The sequence below is a fragment of the Phaethon aethereus genome, assembly GCF_964289735.1.
Source record: "Phaethon aethereus genome assembly, chromosome: 4".
In the NCBI taxonomy this organism is placed as follows: domain Eukaryota; kingdom Metazoa; phylum Chordata; class Aves; order Phaethontiformes; family Phaethontidae; genus Phaethon; species Phaethon aethereus.
In genome coordinates this window covers 28,191,256-28,208,320 of record NC_138578.1, presented here as the reverse complement: position 1 = coordinate 28,208,320, position 17,065 = coordinate 28,191,256, and the positions used below count along the sequence as shown (strand labels likewise).

Genomic DNA, 17,065 nt, shown 5'->3' with positions numbered 1-17,065 from the left:
TAATTGTGCATTCTTGGCTTGCCAGAAACTCTTAGAAAGTATATTGCAGCAGTAATAACAAATAATCATGTTTTAAAAAAGCTGGAAATAACTATCTATTTTGTAATAAATTTGTTGGCTCTTTTGCTACCATCACAGTATTTGAAAAAAAATTAAAAATTAAAAAGGGCACTGTTCAGTTACCAGTGTAGCAGCCCACATTGTCTCCTGCTGCTTGCCAGGTGGACTGAAAATTGGAAAAGGACCCAAAAAACATTTGTAGGAGATATATAGTGAATTTCTTTTGTAACTAAGGACTTCAACTGAGAAGGAGAAAATAACTTCTGGCTATCAGCTTGCTGTGGAAAGACAGAATAGATTGAACAGAGTTCTTTAATAAAAGGTGATGTGCATCAGCTGTTCTGAAATACACAGATCCTGAGGGGCATGTTTGTGCCACCTACCCAAAACTTGTACAGGCACCTAACGAATGTATACCAGGGCTTGTAATGGTACAGACACTCAAGCCCTGTATGTATTCAGGGAGAGAGGTAGGCAGTACCAGAGGGTAGTTTGGAATGCCAGGCTTGTATCCTGATAGTAAACAGAATGAATGCTCCGGTCTCTTCCCTTCATCTGAAGCCCCAAATATATTTAACTGTACAGTTCTGTCAGGAACAAGAAAAGAGGTAGGAACATTGGCTTTGAGACTGAAGCAAGATTGTGCCTTGTTCATGACTTGAGACTGTATAACTATTAGTGATGAAACATTTCAGGGAAGTGCTAAATCTTTCTTTTTAGGGAGTTTCAAACTGCTGAAAATATGATCAGACAAATAATTTCTGTATTTCAGAACACAATAATCAATTATAATGACTAAATATGTAAAGACAAATGGCCCCATCATCTTGGCATGGCTGTAACATAATACAAACTTCAAAGCAGAAGCAGCCGTTGAATTTATCCTTCCCATTTTTTCTGCAGGTAAATCTGAGATAAGATTAGTTTTCATTAGTAATTTAGTATTTTTATTCATAAGCAGTTACATTCATAGGTCTCAAATCAATTACACTATCAGTTTCTTATTTTAGTCTTTTATTGATATGCAATAAACAGAGATTTTAAGGTTTTAGATGAAAGTACAGGAGGAGAACAGTTATGGTTATAAAGGGGGAAGAAGTTTGGTAATTCAGAGAGCTAAGGGGTAAGCTACGCATTCTTTTTCTTCCTGTGGCTTTTACATTAATGCATGGATTTTTCTGTAAGTTTTGCAAATACTGAAATAGTTATGCCTGTTATGTCTCTCCAGTTATAAAAAGTTAATAATCCTTCTCAAGGTCTTTGCTAAATGAGGGTTACAAGTCACAGATGTGATTTAGAACTATTAATGAGTGTCTATTTGAAATAAAATGAAGATAGTTTTTTAAGTAGATTTGGAGCTTATTTTTTTAGATTACTTACTGATGTGTTTTCCTAACACTGAATATTGAAGTGCACATTTCTGATAACGTTTCTACATTTTTAGAGTTTCCATGCTTTCCTTTGCTCTTCTTTTAGGAAAGCAGAGTATGGGGCTTGTGGATCTGGATCGGGCATGGGCTGCAGAAGAACATAACTACTCTGTCCAAGTTATATCTATGGAGCCAGAGAGTTGTTCTCCAAAGAACAATATGTTTGTGGGCATTCCTACTTAGAGTATGAAACTTGCATTTGATTTGAAGTTGAACACAAATCTTCAGTACATAATGACATCCAGGAGATACAAGCATAGCTGGGAACCAGACATCACGCATCTTGAACCCATCACATTTGGAAAAGGAAGCAGCACAAAAAATCTTAGAAAGTGAAGTGCATGCAGAGCATCACAAATCGTACTTGTAATGTGTCATTAAGCAACTTTTGGTTCTCTTGCTGAGAAGTTTCTGGATCTAACAGCTGTGCATGGAATCATATCCATCTGTAAAGGTTTAGAAAAAAGTTGGTCTCCTTGAAGGGAAGGTGATTTCCTTTTTAGTAAAGTTGTCTTGGCTGCTTCAAAATTGCATTCATGGTCAAAACTGCATTTGTGTTCATAAGCAGAGCGGTTATCAACCAATAATGCAGGTCACTAGAGGAACAGAAAAGATCAAATTTATGGTGTTAGTAAAGGAGGCTGTGCTACAGGTGGTGGCCTGACTTTGCTAAAGAATTCCATACAACTGTATGAAGATTATTTTTAATAAAAGTTTATTAGAATACTTCAGTTTATCAAAAATGTGTTCTAACTTGCCAATCTTTTTAAAAAGACCTAAAAATTATCTTTAAATATTACACAAGGATTCTGTAACTAGACGTGAAAGTGTGTTTAGTTAAAGAAAGCAAGCCCCTAATTACCCATTGACCAGATAATGGGAGTTAGTGATGATGTCAGCGAATGGATACTTCACTGCCACCTCTGCTAATTGAAGTGTATTGCTTCCCATTCTTAAGAAACTTGCTGTCAGAAGAAGTTTTTTAAGGACAGTTCATGTGTCTATATACATCATCTTCATTGATTTAACGTTCAGTTTAAAATTTGAACAACATTGCAATTGTGGAAACATTTGAAAAGATCAGCCACACTCATGTTACTGTAAAATGAGAATAAATGTTCTTCTGTGCTTTGGTTATTAGGGAGTTTTCTACCCTAATTTAAAATCATCTGTTGACACTAGCACAATGGAAAATAGCTCCTAATGAGATTTTTACTGCATGTTTATGGATTTGATGTGTTTATGAATTCTGCCATGGATTATTATCTGAAGTTTCGTCAGTGTGAACATACCTTCAGTGCACGTGGCACACAGAATTGCAAACCATAGGTATTGGAGGAAAAGAAAGCATCCTGAAATACTTTATTCTTCATGAAACTTACATCTCTAAAATCTAAATACTTGGGGTTTTTTAATGTGAAGGCTGAAGGAAGCTGCACACTTATTAGGAAGCACAAAGGTGAGTAAGTAGGTATGAATTCATGCCTTTAGCCTGAGTCCTTCAGTAGATAATGATAGAGTACTTCTTCTGCAACTTTTTGTAGTTACAGGGTAACTGGAGGTTTGAAGAATATATAGCAAATATTAAATATATGGCAATACCAATTGCCTCCAGGATTTTCTCTCATACTTGGCCAAAGAGAACGCAGTTTTTAAGATAGCAGTTTGTCAAGTCTGAACATTATTCATGTTAAAGTACTTCATTTAGAACTCCAGCTACTACATCTGGAGGGAGAAAATGTCTCTTCATTACCTTTTTGTGCTGAAGGAAGAACTCATCAAGGTGAGACACCTGATGCAAGCCTTGATGCTGTTTACAATAAGGTTTTTCACAATGTTCTGCTGCAGGCGATGGGTACCAATATGAGTGCTTTAATTATGGTGATGTTGAATACTTGGCATGGTCTGATATTACGCAATAATAAATAGCTTTCAGTGGAGCAAAAATATATACTGTTACATGCTTCAAAATGTCTACATCTGTCTCAATAGTCTGTAATAGTTTTTGGACGTACCAGAAAAGGAGAAGGAATACATTTAGGATGTGCCACAGGGAGCATGTGTGCCACTGAATAAAAGATAAAAAATATCTTTTTTTTTAATGGGCAAAACCAGTAGTTCTTGGAAACTGAGCTGGAGAAGGAGCCTTATTTGGACAAGTGTACAAGAGGGACTTAGCACAGTCAAGAAAAATAGCTAAAGTCACACAAGAATCAGAATACCAATTTCTATTTCATTTGAGGGTTTTTTCCCATTTTTTAGAGTGCCTGTTTTCATGTTAATGATGCAGTTTCCCACAAGTGTTGCTTATTTGTGACTTAAGTTATTTTATGTCTCCTGCCCCACATAGAACTAGGCTTCACAGGAAGAAAAGGTTTGTATAGAAGCAAGGGAGAAAACCTGCAAAACTAGTGCTGTGTTTATACACATTGTGACATCCTGTTTTTCTTGGTTGAGCCAAACTGTAGAAAGTGAGTTTGTGACAGATTTTTTTTTTTCCAGAGTCAGGGATATTTTTATGGCATCTCATAGTATCCATCATCTTGATGGCTTACGGGATGGTGAGACTGCATCCCATTTGTAATGCTGCTTTGTGACCTTGTCACTATTGGCATCAGTGGGCTCTGGTTTCTTCTCAGGAGGACAGAATCTTCCTCATGTCTAAGGATGGAGTTACCTTACTATGAATAGTAAAGCCTGAACTATACTTGAGGTGGACTGTTGGTTTGTGTATTGAAAACTGAAGAGAAGCAGATGAAAAAAAGCACATAAAGGTGAAGATATTTTCAACAGCTGATAATAACTAATTTACCACAGATTAAATTGCCACTCTGTGCCATGTACTTCCCTCTAGAAATATGAGCTTGATTATATTAATTTTTAGGTATGTTAACTTGTTAAATGTTTACCTTAATGGTATGGAATTAATAGAGTCTAGAATTCCCTAAACAAGGTCACTGGACATTGTGGCCCTGGTAAATGAACAGCTGTGGTTCTTCTAGCAGCATGTTACGGCTTGATGTCCAAAATGCAGACCTAAATGATATTGTTTGTGTTTCTTACGTGTCTGGCCCCACTGGGACCGGCTGTAGGGTGAAGAGAATGTTGTCCTAACATAGTCGTAATTTTCCATTGTCTTGTCAGTCGTCTTTTGTGTTACCCTTGTAACCAGCAATGCTGGAAAAAGTAAGTTTATAACAGGAAACAGATTACCAAACTGAACTGAGCTCCTGTGTGTGTTAGTCATCTGTGAGTACATGTATTTTTATTTTTGTTCTTTGATTTTCGTTTTTATCGTGTTAATTATCTGCTACCTTAGTCCTATTTCAAGAGGTGTTAGTATTGCCAGATTTAGGCAGGCGTAGTAATAGACAAGGGACATTCCTAGTAGGTACGTTGTGCCCCCTAATTTTTCTGTGCCTCTATCTTAACACCAAAAAAAAAAAAAAGTTAATATTACTCTGCTAAACCACTCAGTTTTTTTTAAATGAAAAATTACATGTGTTCTAAAGTTACCCATTGGTCGTTCTTACAAAGACACATATAAAGTGATTCATTCGTAGGGCTGCCATAAATTTTAGACTGATGTTTTCTGTTTCTGATTATTGCTTGACTGTCAGCTACCTGGTGTATCTGTCATTTGAAAAGTCAATGATAATAAGCAGAAACGTCTTTTTAAATAGGTTTTCCTAGGTGACGTGCTATGCAAGGTATTCTTATTGAAAAGAACAATTAAAAAAACCTGTATGGTCAAGTATGTATACATATAAGTTTGAGCTTTAAGTAATCTGCAGTGAAATGGCACACAGCTAATTTTATAATAGATTTATATGGATATTAGTTTGTCTAGACACCATCAGCTGCATCTATTTTCTGTCAGAATTTTAGTTTAGGGTTAGTAAAATTAATATATATATATTTAAAGAGTATATATATTTTAAAGAGTATGGAGCTAGAAAAGCACTGCTTAACAAAAGGTGGCTGAAGAGCTGGAGTGTTGGTTTCAGTCTTAGTTGCTTAGTTGTCAGCAGAAAGAAAAGCACAATTTTTTTTTCTTTAAGCCTGTCCAAGTACTACTTTCAGTGTTTTTGCCTGGGAGCATTTGGCTGTCATAACAAATTCCTGATGTACAATCTCAGTGTAAGTTCCTGTGATTTTATTACTACCTTTTAAAAAAGGGAAAACCTAGGTATCATACATGTACCTGTCTGTATGTCTAGGATAAAAAATGTTACTTACTCTTTAATAAAATGAAGAAAACCTCAGAACTTTCCATGCACAGACTTACACATAAACTACCTGGCTATCATGGTTTCAGTTCAGTAGCTTGTCCTTAGCAAGTTTCAGCTTATTACAGCTGTCATTAAAAGAAATTCAGCTGAAACCAAATTAGTTTTCTCTTTGCTTATAGCTTTTATTTACTCAAAAATTGAGTAATGAACTGTCTTGCTCTGCACTCTTCTCAAAGATAATTTAAGAAAATACCTCTATTTTCAAAACTCCCCTGGTAAGCCTCATATGTAAGGAAGAGTGTTTAGGATAGTTTTATAATAAATCACTCAGATCATTTCTGACTGAAAACAGAACAGTTTTTAAACTTTGTGTGTGTGTCCAGTGGCATATTTCCTAATTTGTAACTCAAGATTATTTTACTTACATGTTTGAATTTTTTGCATGCTTTTTTTTTAAAGGTGCTAGTGGAAATGTTCATTTTATGGAAAGTGAGTGGTATTACTTGAGTATTCTTGTTAATTAAGTAATCACTGATGCTAGAAATTAAATTACTGCCTAGTTCTATGCTTTTTCCCCTTCTGACTATATTTTACCTGATAGTTGCTGATCATTCATAAGTTTGCGCAACATCAGCTGTGATGGAGCCCTTGAAACAGGTTTGCTAAATGATACAGTTTTACTAATAATCTAAAAATGAATATGGCTAATAATTTTAGTGATAATGTTTGGGGTTTTTTTTTTAAATGTTTTCCAGTATCATTGAGAAATATGAACCTGTTGTGTGAATTGAAATGTACCTGTATTGCTTCAGCAGTTTTACTGTCACATTCCTTGTGATAAATTTGTCATCTTCCTTGAGTGAGAGATTTCCCTTGAGCTTTAATAATGAGAAGGGCACTTACTCAGGATACGTGAGGGTTGAAATCATGGCTGCACTGAAGATACTGCACTCTCCATGATACTGAGGACAGTAAGTTTACATCCACTGAGTTTCAAATACATGAAACATCCCTTTTTAATTATTCTTGTGTACTGAGCCCCTTCTGTCTTTACACTCCATTGTTGTGGGTATTTGAAAATTTTTAAGGGGCGTCTAGTTTAAAAACATATGAGTTAGCTTCAAATGTAAATACTAATCTTTTTGGGGCTGTTAAATTGATCTTTTGAGAGGCTGAGTGAGACTTGGCTAATAGAGTCTGTAATACCATATTGGAGTTGTGACCTCCTGATGAAAAGCTCTTGAACTGTTTTATATATATTGGACTTGAATAATCACAGAAATCTGCTGCAGTTCTCTAGGTTGCTACAGTAGACATGCATGCAGCAGAATGGAAAATGGGTATGGAATGTAGAGCTAGAACGAAAAATACCTGTGGTGAACTCTTTGTACTTTCCCAGAGAGATACAGCTGGTAGTTGCTGAGTGGAGCAGACAGGCAAGTGAGACAGGTCATGGCGTATGTAAGTACCAAAGCGTAACGATGCAGTGATAGCCCAGAGAGGTGTACCACGTGTGCCCAATCCAATAGGAAACATGCTCACAATGGAGGCTTGATTCTTTCAGCACTAAGGAAGCACTTCATCAGCAGGCTGTAAAATTCTGCACCTGTATATGGGACAACCATATGTAAGATGTATCGCAACCCAGTTTTATTGGATTCACCGTGAATATCTTGTAAAACATTTACACTACCCACTGATCGAAATGCATAGATAAACCACGTGCAGAGAAGAACCATTACTGTTTCTCACTTAACAAATCTGAAGGTTGAAAGATGCTGCTGATGTGGTGACATGCTGATGTGGTATCGTTTGTTCTCCTTTTTAGATCTGACGTACCTACACGCTTCACTGCCACCTATGGTTTGGTTAGTTTGCAGCAAGTACATTGGAGTAGAAATAATTTATTACTGATCATATTGCTGCTGATACTGCCTTTGTTTTTTTAATTATCCCTTCTTTCCAATGGATGTCTTTTTGAGTTTGGAATCCAGTCATGAACACTAGTGCCCAATATAGTATTTGTATATTGGTGACGATTTTCACATTTCTTGAAGCTTAGGAAAAAAAAAAAAAATCCCTGTTCTTTCTGCCTGAAGAATCAGAGTGCAACTAAATGAGTGGTGGAGTCAGGAGAATCTCACATATGGGAGAACTAAGATAATGTCAATAATTATGTTGCTATATAGGTGATCATGAAAGTTGGATCAACTACCACTTGCTAGTTGCAAAAGGATTAGAAATAGATATAGCATATAGAAGAAAGCTATTTGTGCTTCTTAGCTGTGTTCACTTCATGTGCCAAAATCTAATTTCAGAAACTGTTTTTAATATTTGTGTGCACTTTAATCCATCAAAACATTAGTTTGCATTAAAATTCTTACACTTTTGTCAGTCCTAAGGAATTGTCATTTTATCTTTCTATTAGTGTGCTATTATAGCTCCCATTTTTCTTGCTTACCCCTCTCCCAGTGCTAATTTTCCAACCCAGATCGTTACTTTGGTGTGTTGGAACAGCATTCCAAGCATATTTTTACTTGTTAACGGCTTTTTCTAACTGTTAAAGTGTCAATTTAAAATAACATGCCAGTGTACTTAATGTGCCCTTTATTCTAATATGTCATTGGTGCAATTTATAGCATTTTTATTAGTATTTGGTTGCTGTTGCTGCACTTCGTGTAGTAACATTTCATTTAACATTATAATTACAATTTGGCGGTTTTAGGAAGGAGTGCATTTTTGAATGTTTGAAGATAGAGTAAGTTACTGTACTTTGAACTGCTATCAGTACAACTGTGTTGTAGCTCAAACATCTTCAATTATAGCAATACAGTTCTAAGTTGTATTCAAGAGAAATGCAATTGTCCATTCATGGACACAAGAGACAAAAGATAATCACTCTGTTATATCAAAGTAATAAAGAAGAAAAGGCGTATCTAAGGTAAACAATGCAACAGTAAATTCATGTGCCATGGAACAGAAAACTCAAAAGTTAGCTTTCCTTTATCTCCAGCATTGTCTTGATGCCCAACTTCTGATAACTCACAAAAAGTAGCATGTCAAAGGCCTTAGCATGACTCCAGTTACAGATGTATCCCTTTGCAATGATAAGGGATTGATATGCCAGAACAAATGTTCCTAAAATGATGTTGCCGGTAAGAAAAAGGAGAAGGAATTTTTCCAGCTTTAGAGCTTGCGTGGGGAGGTGATACCTGTTTCTTAAGAAGGCTACAAAGTTAGATGGAAACCATAGATGTATCAGGTTGGAGGGCTTCCAGGAGGCTTTGCTTTGTGATTTTTTTTTTTTTTTTTTTTTTTTTTAACCAGGGGTGGAAGTGAGGGTAACCTGCATGTAGTTCTCTGTGCTGTCCTTACTGTAAGACTTGCCTTTCTGAAATCATTGGGAAACCTCCTCAGGTTTCATAACCTTTCAAAGGCAATAAAGAGCAGCCTCATGATGATGCCAGCCAGCTCTCCCACTACTCTCAGATGTGTTCTGTCTAATCCTGTGGACTTGTATGAATTGGAGAACAGCGTCTAAGTCGGGGAAACAGGTTGTGGCTGTGGTATGATGGGAAATCTTAAACATGGAGGAAATGGGTAAGTTTTGTCGCTTATGAAATAAACATGAACAAGTCTAAAATTAACTTTTAATTTACTCATTAAAAAGAAAAAAAAAAAAAGCCACACAGTAACTCCTGCACTGAGGAACATCTGACTTTTATCAGATGTTTTAGCCTAATATTTTCAAGACAGCCAGGGTGCTTTTGGTGCAGGCATGTGGAGAGGAGCAGTGGGGTGTAAATGTGGAGAGGGAAGGGTGAGTTGAATGGAGAATGGTTATTTGAGATACTCCAGCTGTGGAACTTGTTCCCTCTAGCAGTTTTGTTTCCATATGTTTGTAGAGAGGTTTTTCATTTGGTATTTCCTGGACTGTGGACCATTTCTGGGTTATCTATGGCTGTTTGAATTGATAGATGTAAGAGCTGCTTATGTGACAAGCTGACCTAATAATTGGTTGCATTCAGTCTATACAAAAATACATATTAAAACACAAGCAGAAGGTGAAGAAAATCATGTAGGTGATTTTAATAGCTTGTATACAAAGAATCCTATTATTTTGCAAAGAAAATACAAAAGTGGTTGTCTGGGATAACATAACCAACTTTTTGTAGAACTCTGGGGGTGCCAATACGTTTGCAAACTTAGTGATCATTTTTATAACATGCATGTTTGTTTGTGACATCTGTATTTAGCCAGTGGAATTCCCCATGACAAACTATAACTGAGCCAGGTTTTAAATCAGGGTTTTAAATAGAGGTTTTTAAATAAGGATAATGAAGTTATCCATAGTTAAAACAGACGATAAGGAAAGATCATGGGGGATGGAAGCCTCATGTTTTAGAACTTAGGCCAAGAACTTTGAGCCAACTGTGGTTCATTAAAAACGTTGTTGCTCCTTTCTCAGAGGCCCTGATCTGGACGGCTATTGGCAACCAGAAGAGTCGAAGTTCTGATTCACTGTTGCAAATCCCAGGCGCCTTCCTTCAACTGAGGTCTGCAGTGGCTGACTTCTTAAAAATAACTTTTATTCAATTTTAATCTTCAGCTACTAAGAAGCTGTTGAACTGCACAGCTTCTGGTTATTATGGTTTTTGTCCAGCTAATATTATTTTTCATGTACTTCAGCATAAACTGTAGATTTCTTTCATAAATAGATACCAATTTTCATACTCCTGCTGTGTTATAGATCCTGAGCTATAATGCATATGTATAAGGCTGTGGTTCCATATAAGCTTGGATGATGACATAATGGGCTGGTAATAACTCCTGGTGTATTTTACTGACATTGCTTTCTTAATCACATCAACTGTAGACTACGCATGTTGCCTAAGAGGCCAGTAGTTATAGTAGGTGTGTGTAATTTTGCACATTGCTTTTGCATGCTTTTTAGCTAATTTTGTAGAAATAGCTAATGTTTGGCACCCATGAAGGTTGTTTTTATTCATCTGGCATGTTTCCATTCAAATACCCATTTAATGTGGTCACCAACTATAGAAATAGTTAAACAATACTGTAAATGGACATGTTTTCTTTGTTGAGATGATCGCTGGCACACCGAATTCTTTTAATTAAGTAATTTGACCGCAAGCATCTCTTTACTTTGGAAAAAGAAGAGGAAAAAAGCTCTAGCAAATAGATTTTTCTCTCAGTTTTCATATTTGCACTGCTTATGTAGGGGGTTATAATTAGAATTTCAGGATAAATTACACAACGTATTGGATGAAAATCAAGACTAAAATAAACATTCAATTCCTCTTTTTTGCATTTGACAATTACACACAAACATTTGGTTATAAATAGATACCTCATCCATGTTGGAGTAACATTTCATGTTCAAAGTAGGATTCTGGAAAAGAAAAAGCTTTTTAAAGTTATTTAAAGCTATTATGCAATTTGAAACCTTCAGTTAGTTTATGAATCTTTATTACAATTTAATTACTTTATATGCTCTGTCATAAATACCAAAAAACCTTCTAAAGTAAAACATGCTCTAGCTGAATAATCCTTACTGACAGAGTTTGCAACTGCAGTTGTTTTCAGCTCTTGATAATCTTCTATTAGCAGGATATCTCTATACGATTAGTATACACAATGGCTACTGTTACAAGAGTAAGTACCATTGACGTGTATACTGTCAACGTGACGGACATAAATCATGTAATTTAATTTGATGTTAGCACTTGCCTCGCTTGAAAGAAGTGGGAGCATTCAAGTTCTGAGGATAACACAGCACCACTCTGTGTCTGCCAGCCTTATTCAGAATTTGCTGCTGTGTGTAGAGATCACTAGAAAGTATAGTGTTAAAATTTTTCAGGATAGTTAGTATTTTGTATCTGATTTTGAAGAATGTTAGTGTCTTCCTGAAGGTCATCTGTTAATCATGAAAATATAGGCATACCCATGCACAAAATTGCTATGACTTAATACCTACCCTCATCTACAGAGAAGAGTCAACACAGTGCAGAAAGCAGCAAGACAAAGTTTTTAGCTCTGGCTCCCAAGCTCTTTTTGAACACTAATGCTTTATTCCTGTGTGATCAAGTCCACTACACTCATACCTGACATGAAGCACAGCAGGTTTTCTGTAAGTGCTGTCTGGCTCTCCTAATTGTATGCACCTTCCACACAAACAGAAGAGTAGAAAATACCTTTTTTTACTCAGTAATTTACTGGTTTGAACCAGGAAGATCAAAGCTGAAGTTGACACCAATGAAGTCAAATAGGAAGAAATTACTAAAAGCAGTAAATGCCAGGAAGTGCAGGTTTAATTCTAAGCTATAGTCCAAACCCTGTTGTGCTGTCACTGTGTGAAGAGTAAGAAAATCAGTCAGGCTTTGACGTACAGAAGGACTCTAGAAATTTCTGTGACTTGTCTGCTTAATGAAACACGTCCCTAGTGCACACTGATGCAGTGTTCTTTGGGGTTGCGTGTAATAGAGAATTGCCCTACAAGTGTGCACACCTAAATTTTCTTTCATGTCAGTAATGCTATTGATGTTGGGGAAATGATTCATACACTAAATGAACTAAAAGTTCAGGACAACTAGGTTTGGGTTCAAATGTTTGTTGGTTTGAATCCCAAAATCATAAGCTTCTGAGAGCCAAGGACCAGAGATTAGCATCTTTAATGTCATTTACAGTACTAACAAATCTGATCCTTTAAGTGGAATTCCTTTGATCGCTTCCTGATTTAACATGTTTAAAATGTATTCCTTTTTCCTTGTATGAGCATTGCCTTTAGCTGCAGTAAAAGTAGAAACGGAGTATTATGCAAGCTTGACAGTCTCATTTTCTGATGAACAGCTGACATTCTTTAACTGCACTTAAAGGAGAAACGACATCTCATTTATCTGCATAGTTTCCCCCTGTCTTTGCGAGCTGACAGTTTGTCAGTTTAAAAGTGCAGCTTTTACACTATTTGGATTATTGCAAAATATTTTAGGGTAGTTCAGGCTATAGCTCCTGAAAGAAGGTAGAGCTTTTAATAGACGCTTTTCTGTCTCTTCAACTCTAATACTTCCCCTGCTTGACCAAACATAGTTATCAGTCATGCTTATTTATGTATTAGAACTAAAAAGACAGGAATAAAACGTACTTTTAAAAATGTGACAGGAGCCAACTTTTATCCCTTTGTCCTAGTTCCATCTTCTGTCTGTCCGTAGAACTGTTCATTAATTCTGTCATTAATTCTGTTACCTGTGGATTTTGCTATTTAAAGCTGTACAAGGCCCTTTAAAATTTGGACTGTTTTCCATTTGTCCTAGAACATTTTTCTGTGGTCTGCAAACCAGTTTTTAAAATTGTCGACATATTTGCTCCAGTCTCTTTCGTAGTTTCCCCTCTCCTTTCATGCCAGCTGTTACAATTTGGTTTCTATTCCTGAAATTTTCTGACTTTTCTTTCTGCAGAGTGTCTTCATTACTGATGGAGAAAGCTTCTAGTCTGGTGCTCTCAATCCATCTCAGCCAAAACTATTGTATTTCTCTACCTTATGAAAATGGCAGTTCAGGAGAATTCTGGTTTATTTCAACAGTTTAGGCATGTGTTCAATTGCATTTTAAAACAAAATCCCAAGTTTATTTTCTCCTCTCAAAAGATATCATGAAAAGCCATAGAAGTCTTCAGAAGTGTTATTTGGACTTACTGTTTTTGAATATATAGCTTCAAGGGGAACATAGTACAAAGTAAAATTCAATGTTACTGCATTGTTTTAGCAGAATATAGAAGAATCAGTAACTGTCTACCAAAACCTGTAGATAATCCTGAAACTGCTTAATTTCCTTTCATACTGAGCACTTAAACCCATCTTAAATCTCTTCCATCATCTTGTCTCCCACAATGTATTCTGAAGACATGAATTTCATGCAAATTTTAGTCTCTCAAATCCTACCTAGTGAAAACCACAAACAAAATCTGTAATGAAAGGCATTAAAAGGCTCACAAGCAGCTATTTGTGCATTAATCATGATACCAGTCATGTGCTTTATTTAACTATTATTACACTATAATTCCATGAGGGGTTTTTTTTGTTACTTAAAACATATGAAAACTTTATTGGTATAAATTGTTAGTTTCACAGAGGTCAGTACTGGGTCCAGTTCTGCTTAACATCTTCAGTAATGATCTGGATGATGGGGCACAGTGTACCCTCAGCAGGTTTGCCGATGACAGAAAACTGCGAGGAGTGGCTGCTATGCCAGAGGGTTGTGCTGCCATCCGGAGGGACATCAACAGGCTGGAGCACTGGGCTGCCAGGAACCTTGTGCAGTTCAACAAAGGAAAGTGCAAAATCCTGCACCTGGAGAGGAACAACCCCATGCACATATTTTTACAGCTGCCTGCCTGGAAAGCAGCTTTGCAGAGAAGAGCGTGAGGGTCCTGGTGGACACCAGGCTGAACGTGAGCCAGCAATGTGCCCTTGCTGCAAAGGCAGCTAATGGTATCCTGGGCTGCACTGGGAGGACTGTTGCAAGCAGGTCAAGGGAGGTGACCCTCTACTCAACACTGGTAAGGCCATACCTGGAGTACTATGTCACGTTCTGGGCTCCCCAGTACAAGAGAGATACGAAGCTACTGGAGACAGTCCAGCAAAGGGCCACTAAGGTGATTAAGGGACAAGAGCATCTCTCCTATGGGGAAAGACTGAGAGAGCTGGGACCATTTAGCCTGGAGAAGAGAAGGCTCGGGGGGAATATTTCATCAATGTGGATAAATATCTGAAAGGGAGCTGTAAAGAAGATGGAGCCAGGCACTTTTCAGTGTGTCCAGTGACAAGACAAAAGACAATGGACACAAACAGACGATTCCATTTGAACATCAGGAAACAGTTTTTCACTGTGAAGGTGTCTGAGCACTGGCATGGATTTCCCAGAGAGATGGAGTGTCCATCCTTGAAGCTATTCAAAAGCTACCTGGACATGGTCCTGGGCAGCCAGCTGTAGGTGACCCTGCATGAGGAGGGGGATTGGACCAGATGACCTACAGAGATCCCTTCCAACTGCGGCCATTCTGTGATTCTGTGAAACAGTGGTAGAAATAATCAGCTGTCCACACTGTTTTGACTTCTGAAAGATCTTTCAGAGATTGCACTTAGAGTTGAACAGTGGAGCTGGGTCAACAGTATCACAACTGTAGGAAAACTCTCCCTCTGAGCGTCGATAGTAGTTTTCCTGCCTACTAGTCCCCCTTGGTATCTCAGAATGTACTAGGAATTTTCTGTATGTCAAAACAAGATAGCAGTTGAATAAGGAATTCAAGCCATGAGACAAGGCCATTTTCCTCTTGAGAATAGCAATTTAAACTCGTTTATATAAGTAATTCTAGGTCAATTTATCAGCAACCAGTACCAGAGAATCTGTCTCATTACACAGCTATAGCTCAGCTCAGGCGAGGGAAGTTACAGCACCTGAAACCAAATGAAACGGAGGGAAAATCAGGACTGAGAGTGATTTATATATTTTGAGCTGATTTATTTAATCTTTGCCAGAATTAGTGAACCTGAATTGCTACACAATGAAAAAAGAAAAACAGTACAAAGGCTCAGGTTAAAGTAGTGCTTGATAATTTCTCTCTGCAAAGTCGTTGTCATAATTTATAATTTATATAGTCTGGGCAGCATATCTGTATTAATATATGGACCTCCAGCTTTTTTCCTTGATACTGGCAGTGAGCCCAAGGCATGGGGAGAAGCAAAGTTACAAAAACTGTGATAGTCAAGGCTGATATCTCAGGCTACTGTAAATCATTTCCTTTTGGTTCTGCATCTCCCAGTGTATTTCTTGCTGTAAGGAGTATATTTCATGAGAAGAAACAATTGAATCCATGCTGCACTGGATTATTTTATTCTTTTGTCCTAAAGACAATTCTGGTAACTTTTGAGGCTGATTTATGGTTCTTCTTATATGTTAAAATGCTTGTGTAGGCCAAGAAGTGCTAACTTGCAGTCTGGGCTCATGAAAGAGAAAACTCACGTGAAGTCTGTAATTATTTCAGGTAATAAACAAAACAGTTGGCCTGCTTGATTCAAATCAGTTTACATTAGAACTGTGGTCAGGAACATGTCTTCATGGAGATCTCTTAATGTTGCCTTTTTCTTTTCTTGTGTTAAATTTATGGCAGGAAGCGTGAGGTTAAGTTTGGTTTCAGCTCACGTACTTGTGGTATTTTGATTCTTAACAGCTTTTTTTTTATAGTTATCCTCTGTATGACATATGTGACTCTTTTCCTGTCTTGTTTTCTTTATATTTTCTTTTAATTATAGATAGTAATCTGGTGATTTGATTTTTGCTTTTTTTTTTTAAAAAGAATGTGTCATCAGCCTTTAGTATTGTTGAACAGAAGGTTTTTATGCACTTCTTGCCCATGAAAAAGACAATGTTGATATGTTGTCAAAAAGACAGTGTTGATTCTGAGTGTTGCTGAGTATGTGTATTTTCTTGCCATGTAAGTAATATTTCTTTGGTAATTTTCACTCAGACTAATTGTCTGAGGTTTATGCCTCAGTTCTGGTCTCTGTACTCTGACTGCTTGTGTGTGCATGTAGCCCATGGAGATGATAATGATTTAGGTGATGATGTATTAGGGACGTATAGAACAGTTTTCTTGTGTTGAAGCATTTGGTGTCCTGAGGAGAGGAGACTGCGCTGGAATTGGCTGCACGGTGTAAAACTGGACACAGAGAGCTGTAGTACAATCTGCAAAACACATGCTGTAAAGCTGAAGGAGTTGTATTGGACTCAGTGTATTATTGGAACAGTAGGACCTTACAAAGATTAAGTGGAAAACGCTGTTACAGAAGTGTGACTAAGCCAGGCTTCTTGAGAAACTTAGCCCTGCCTCCTTTCACAGAACCGATCTGGTTTGTTGTGAGACTTTCCCAAAGGCTGACTCACCTAGAGTGGTGAATAAGGAGAGCTAACTGCTTGCAACAGCCTGGAGTAGGTAACAGTGACGCTAATGTGTTGTTGGAGGTGTTCTGTTCAGTCCTGACAATCTGATTGCATAAAGTAGTTTGTAAATAACTTATTCAACAGGTTCCTAAAACTTTCTTCTCTTTCTCCCTTTTTCAGACAGTGTCAGAGGCCATAGGAATGTTTTCCTGACCAATCTGTGAAGGCATTCACAATTGTTTCACTTAAATGCAGAACTCATCCCAGTTCCGTCCTGTTGCCTACCTGCAAGTGGGGATCAATGCAATATAGTTTCTGGTCTTGTCCACAAAAAAAATTCTTAAGCCCATGTTTTCCAACAGTGCATCTCTTTAATTGCTGGCATCACTGA

At 37.2% G+C, this 17,065-nt stretch overlaps 1 protein-coding gene across 1 annotated transcript in view; it reads left to right on the top strand.

Annotated features, from left to right (window-relative positions):
* Positions 1 to 1,673, top strand: part of GSTCD (glutathione S-transferase C-terminal domain containing) — a gene marked incomplete at its 3' end in the record, with an annotated part of 65,048 nt that extends 63,375 nt beyond the window's left edge. The window contains exon 11 of the mRNA XM_081999672.1: positions 1,537 to 1,673. Coding sequence (XP_081855798.1) covers positions 1,537 to 1,673 — 137 coding nt within the window. The remainder of the gene's footprint in view (positions 1 to 1,536) is intronic.
* Positions 1,674 to 17,065: the final 15,392 nt, after the last annotated feature.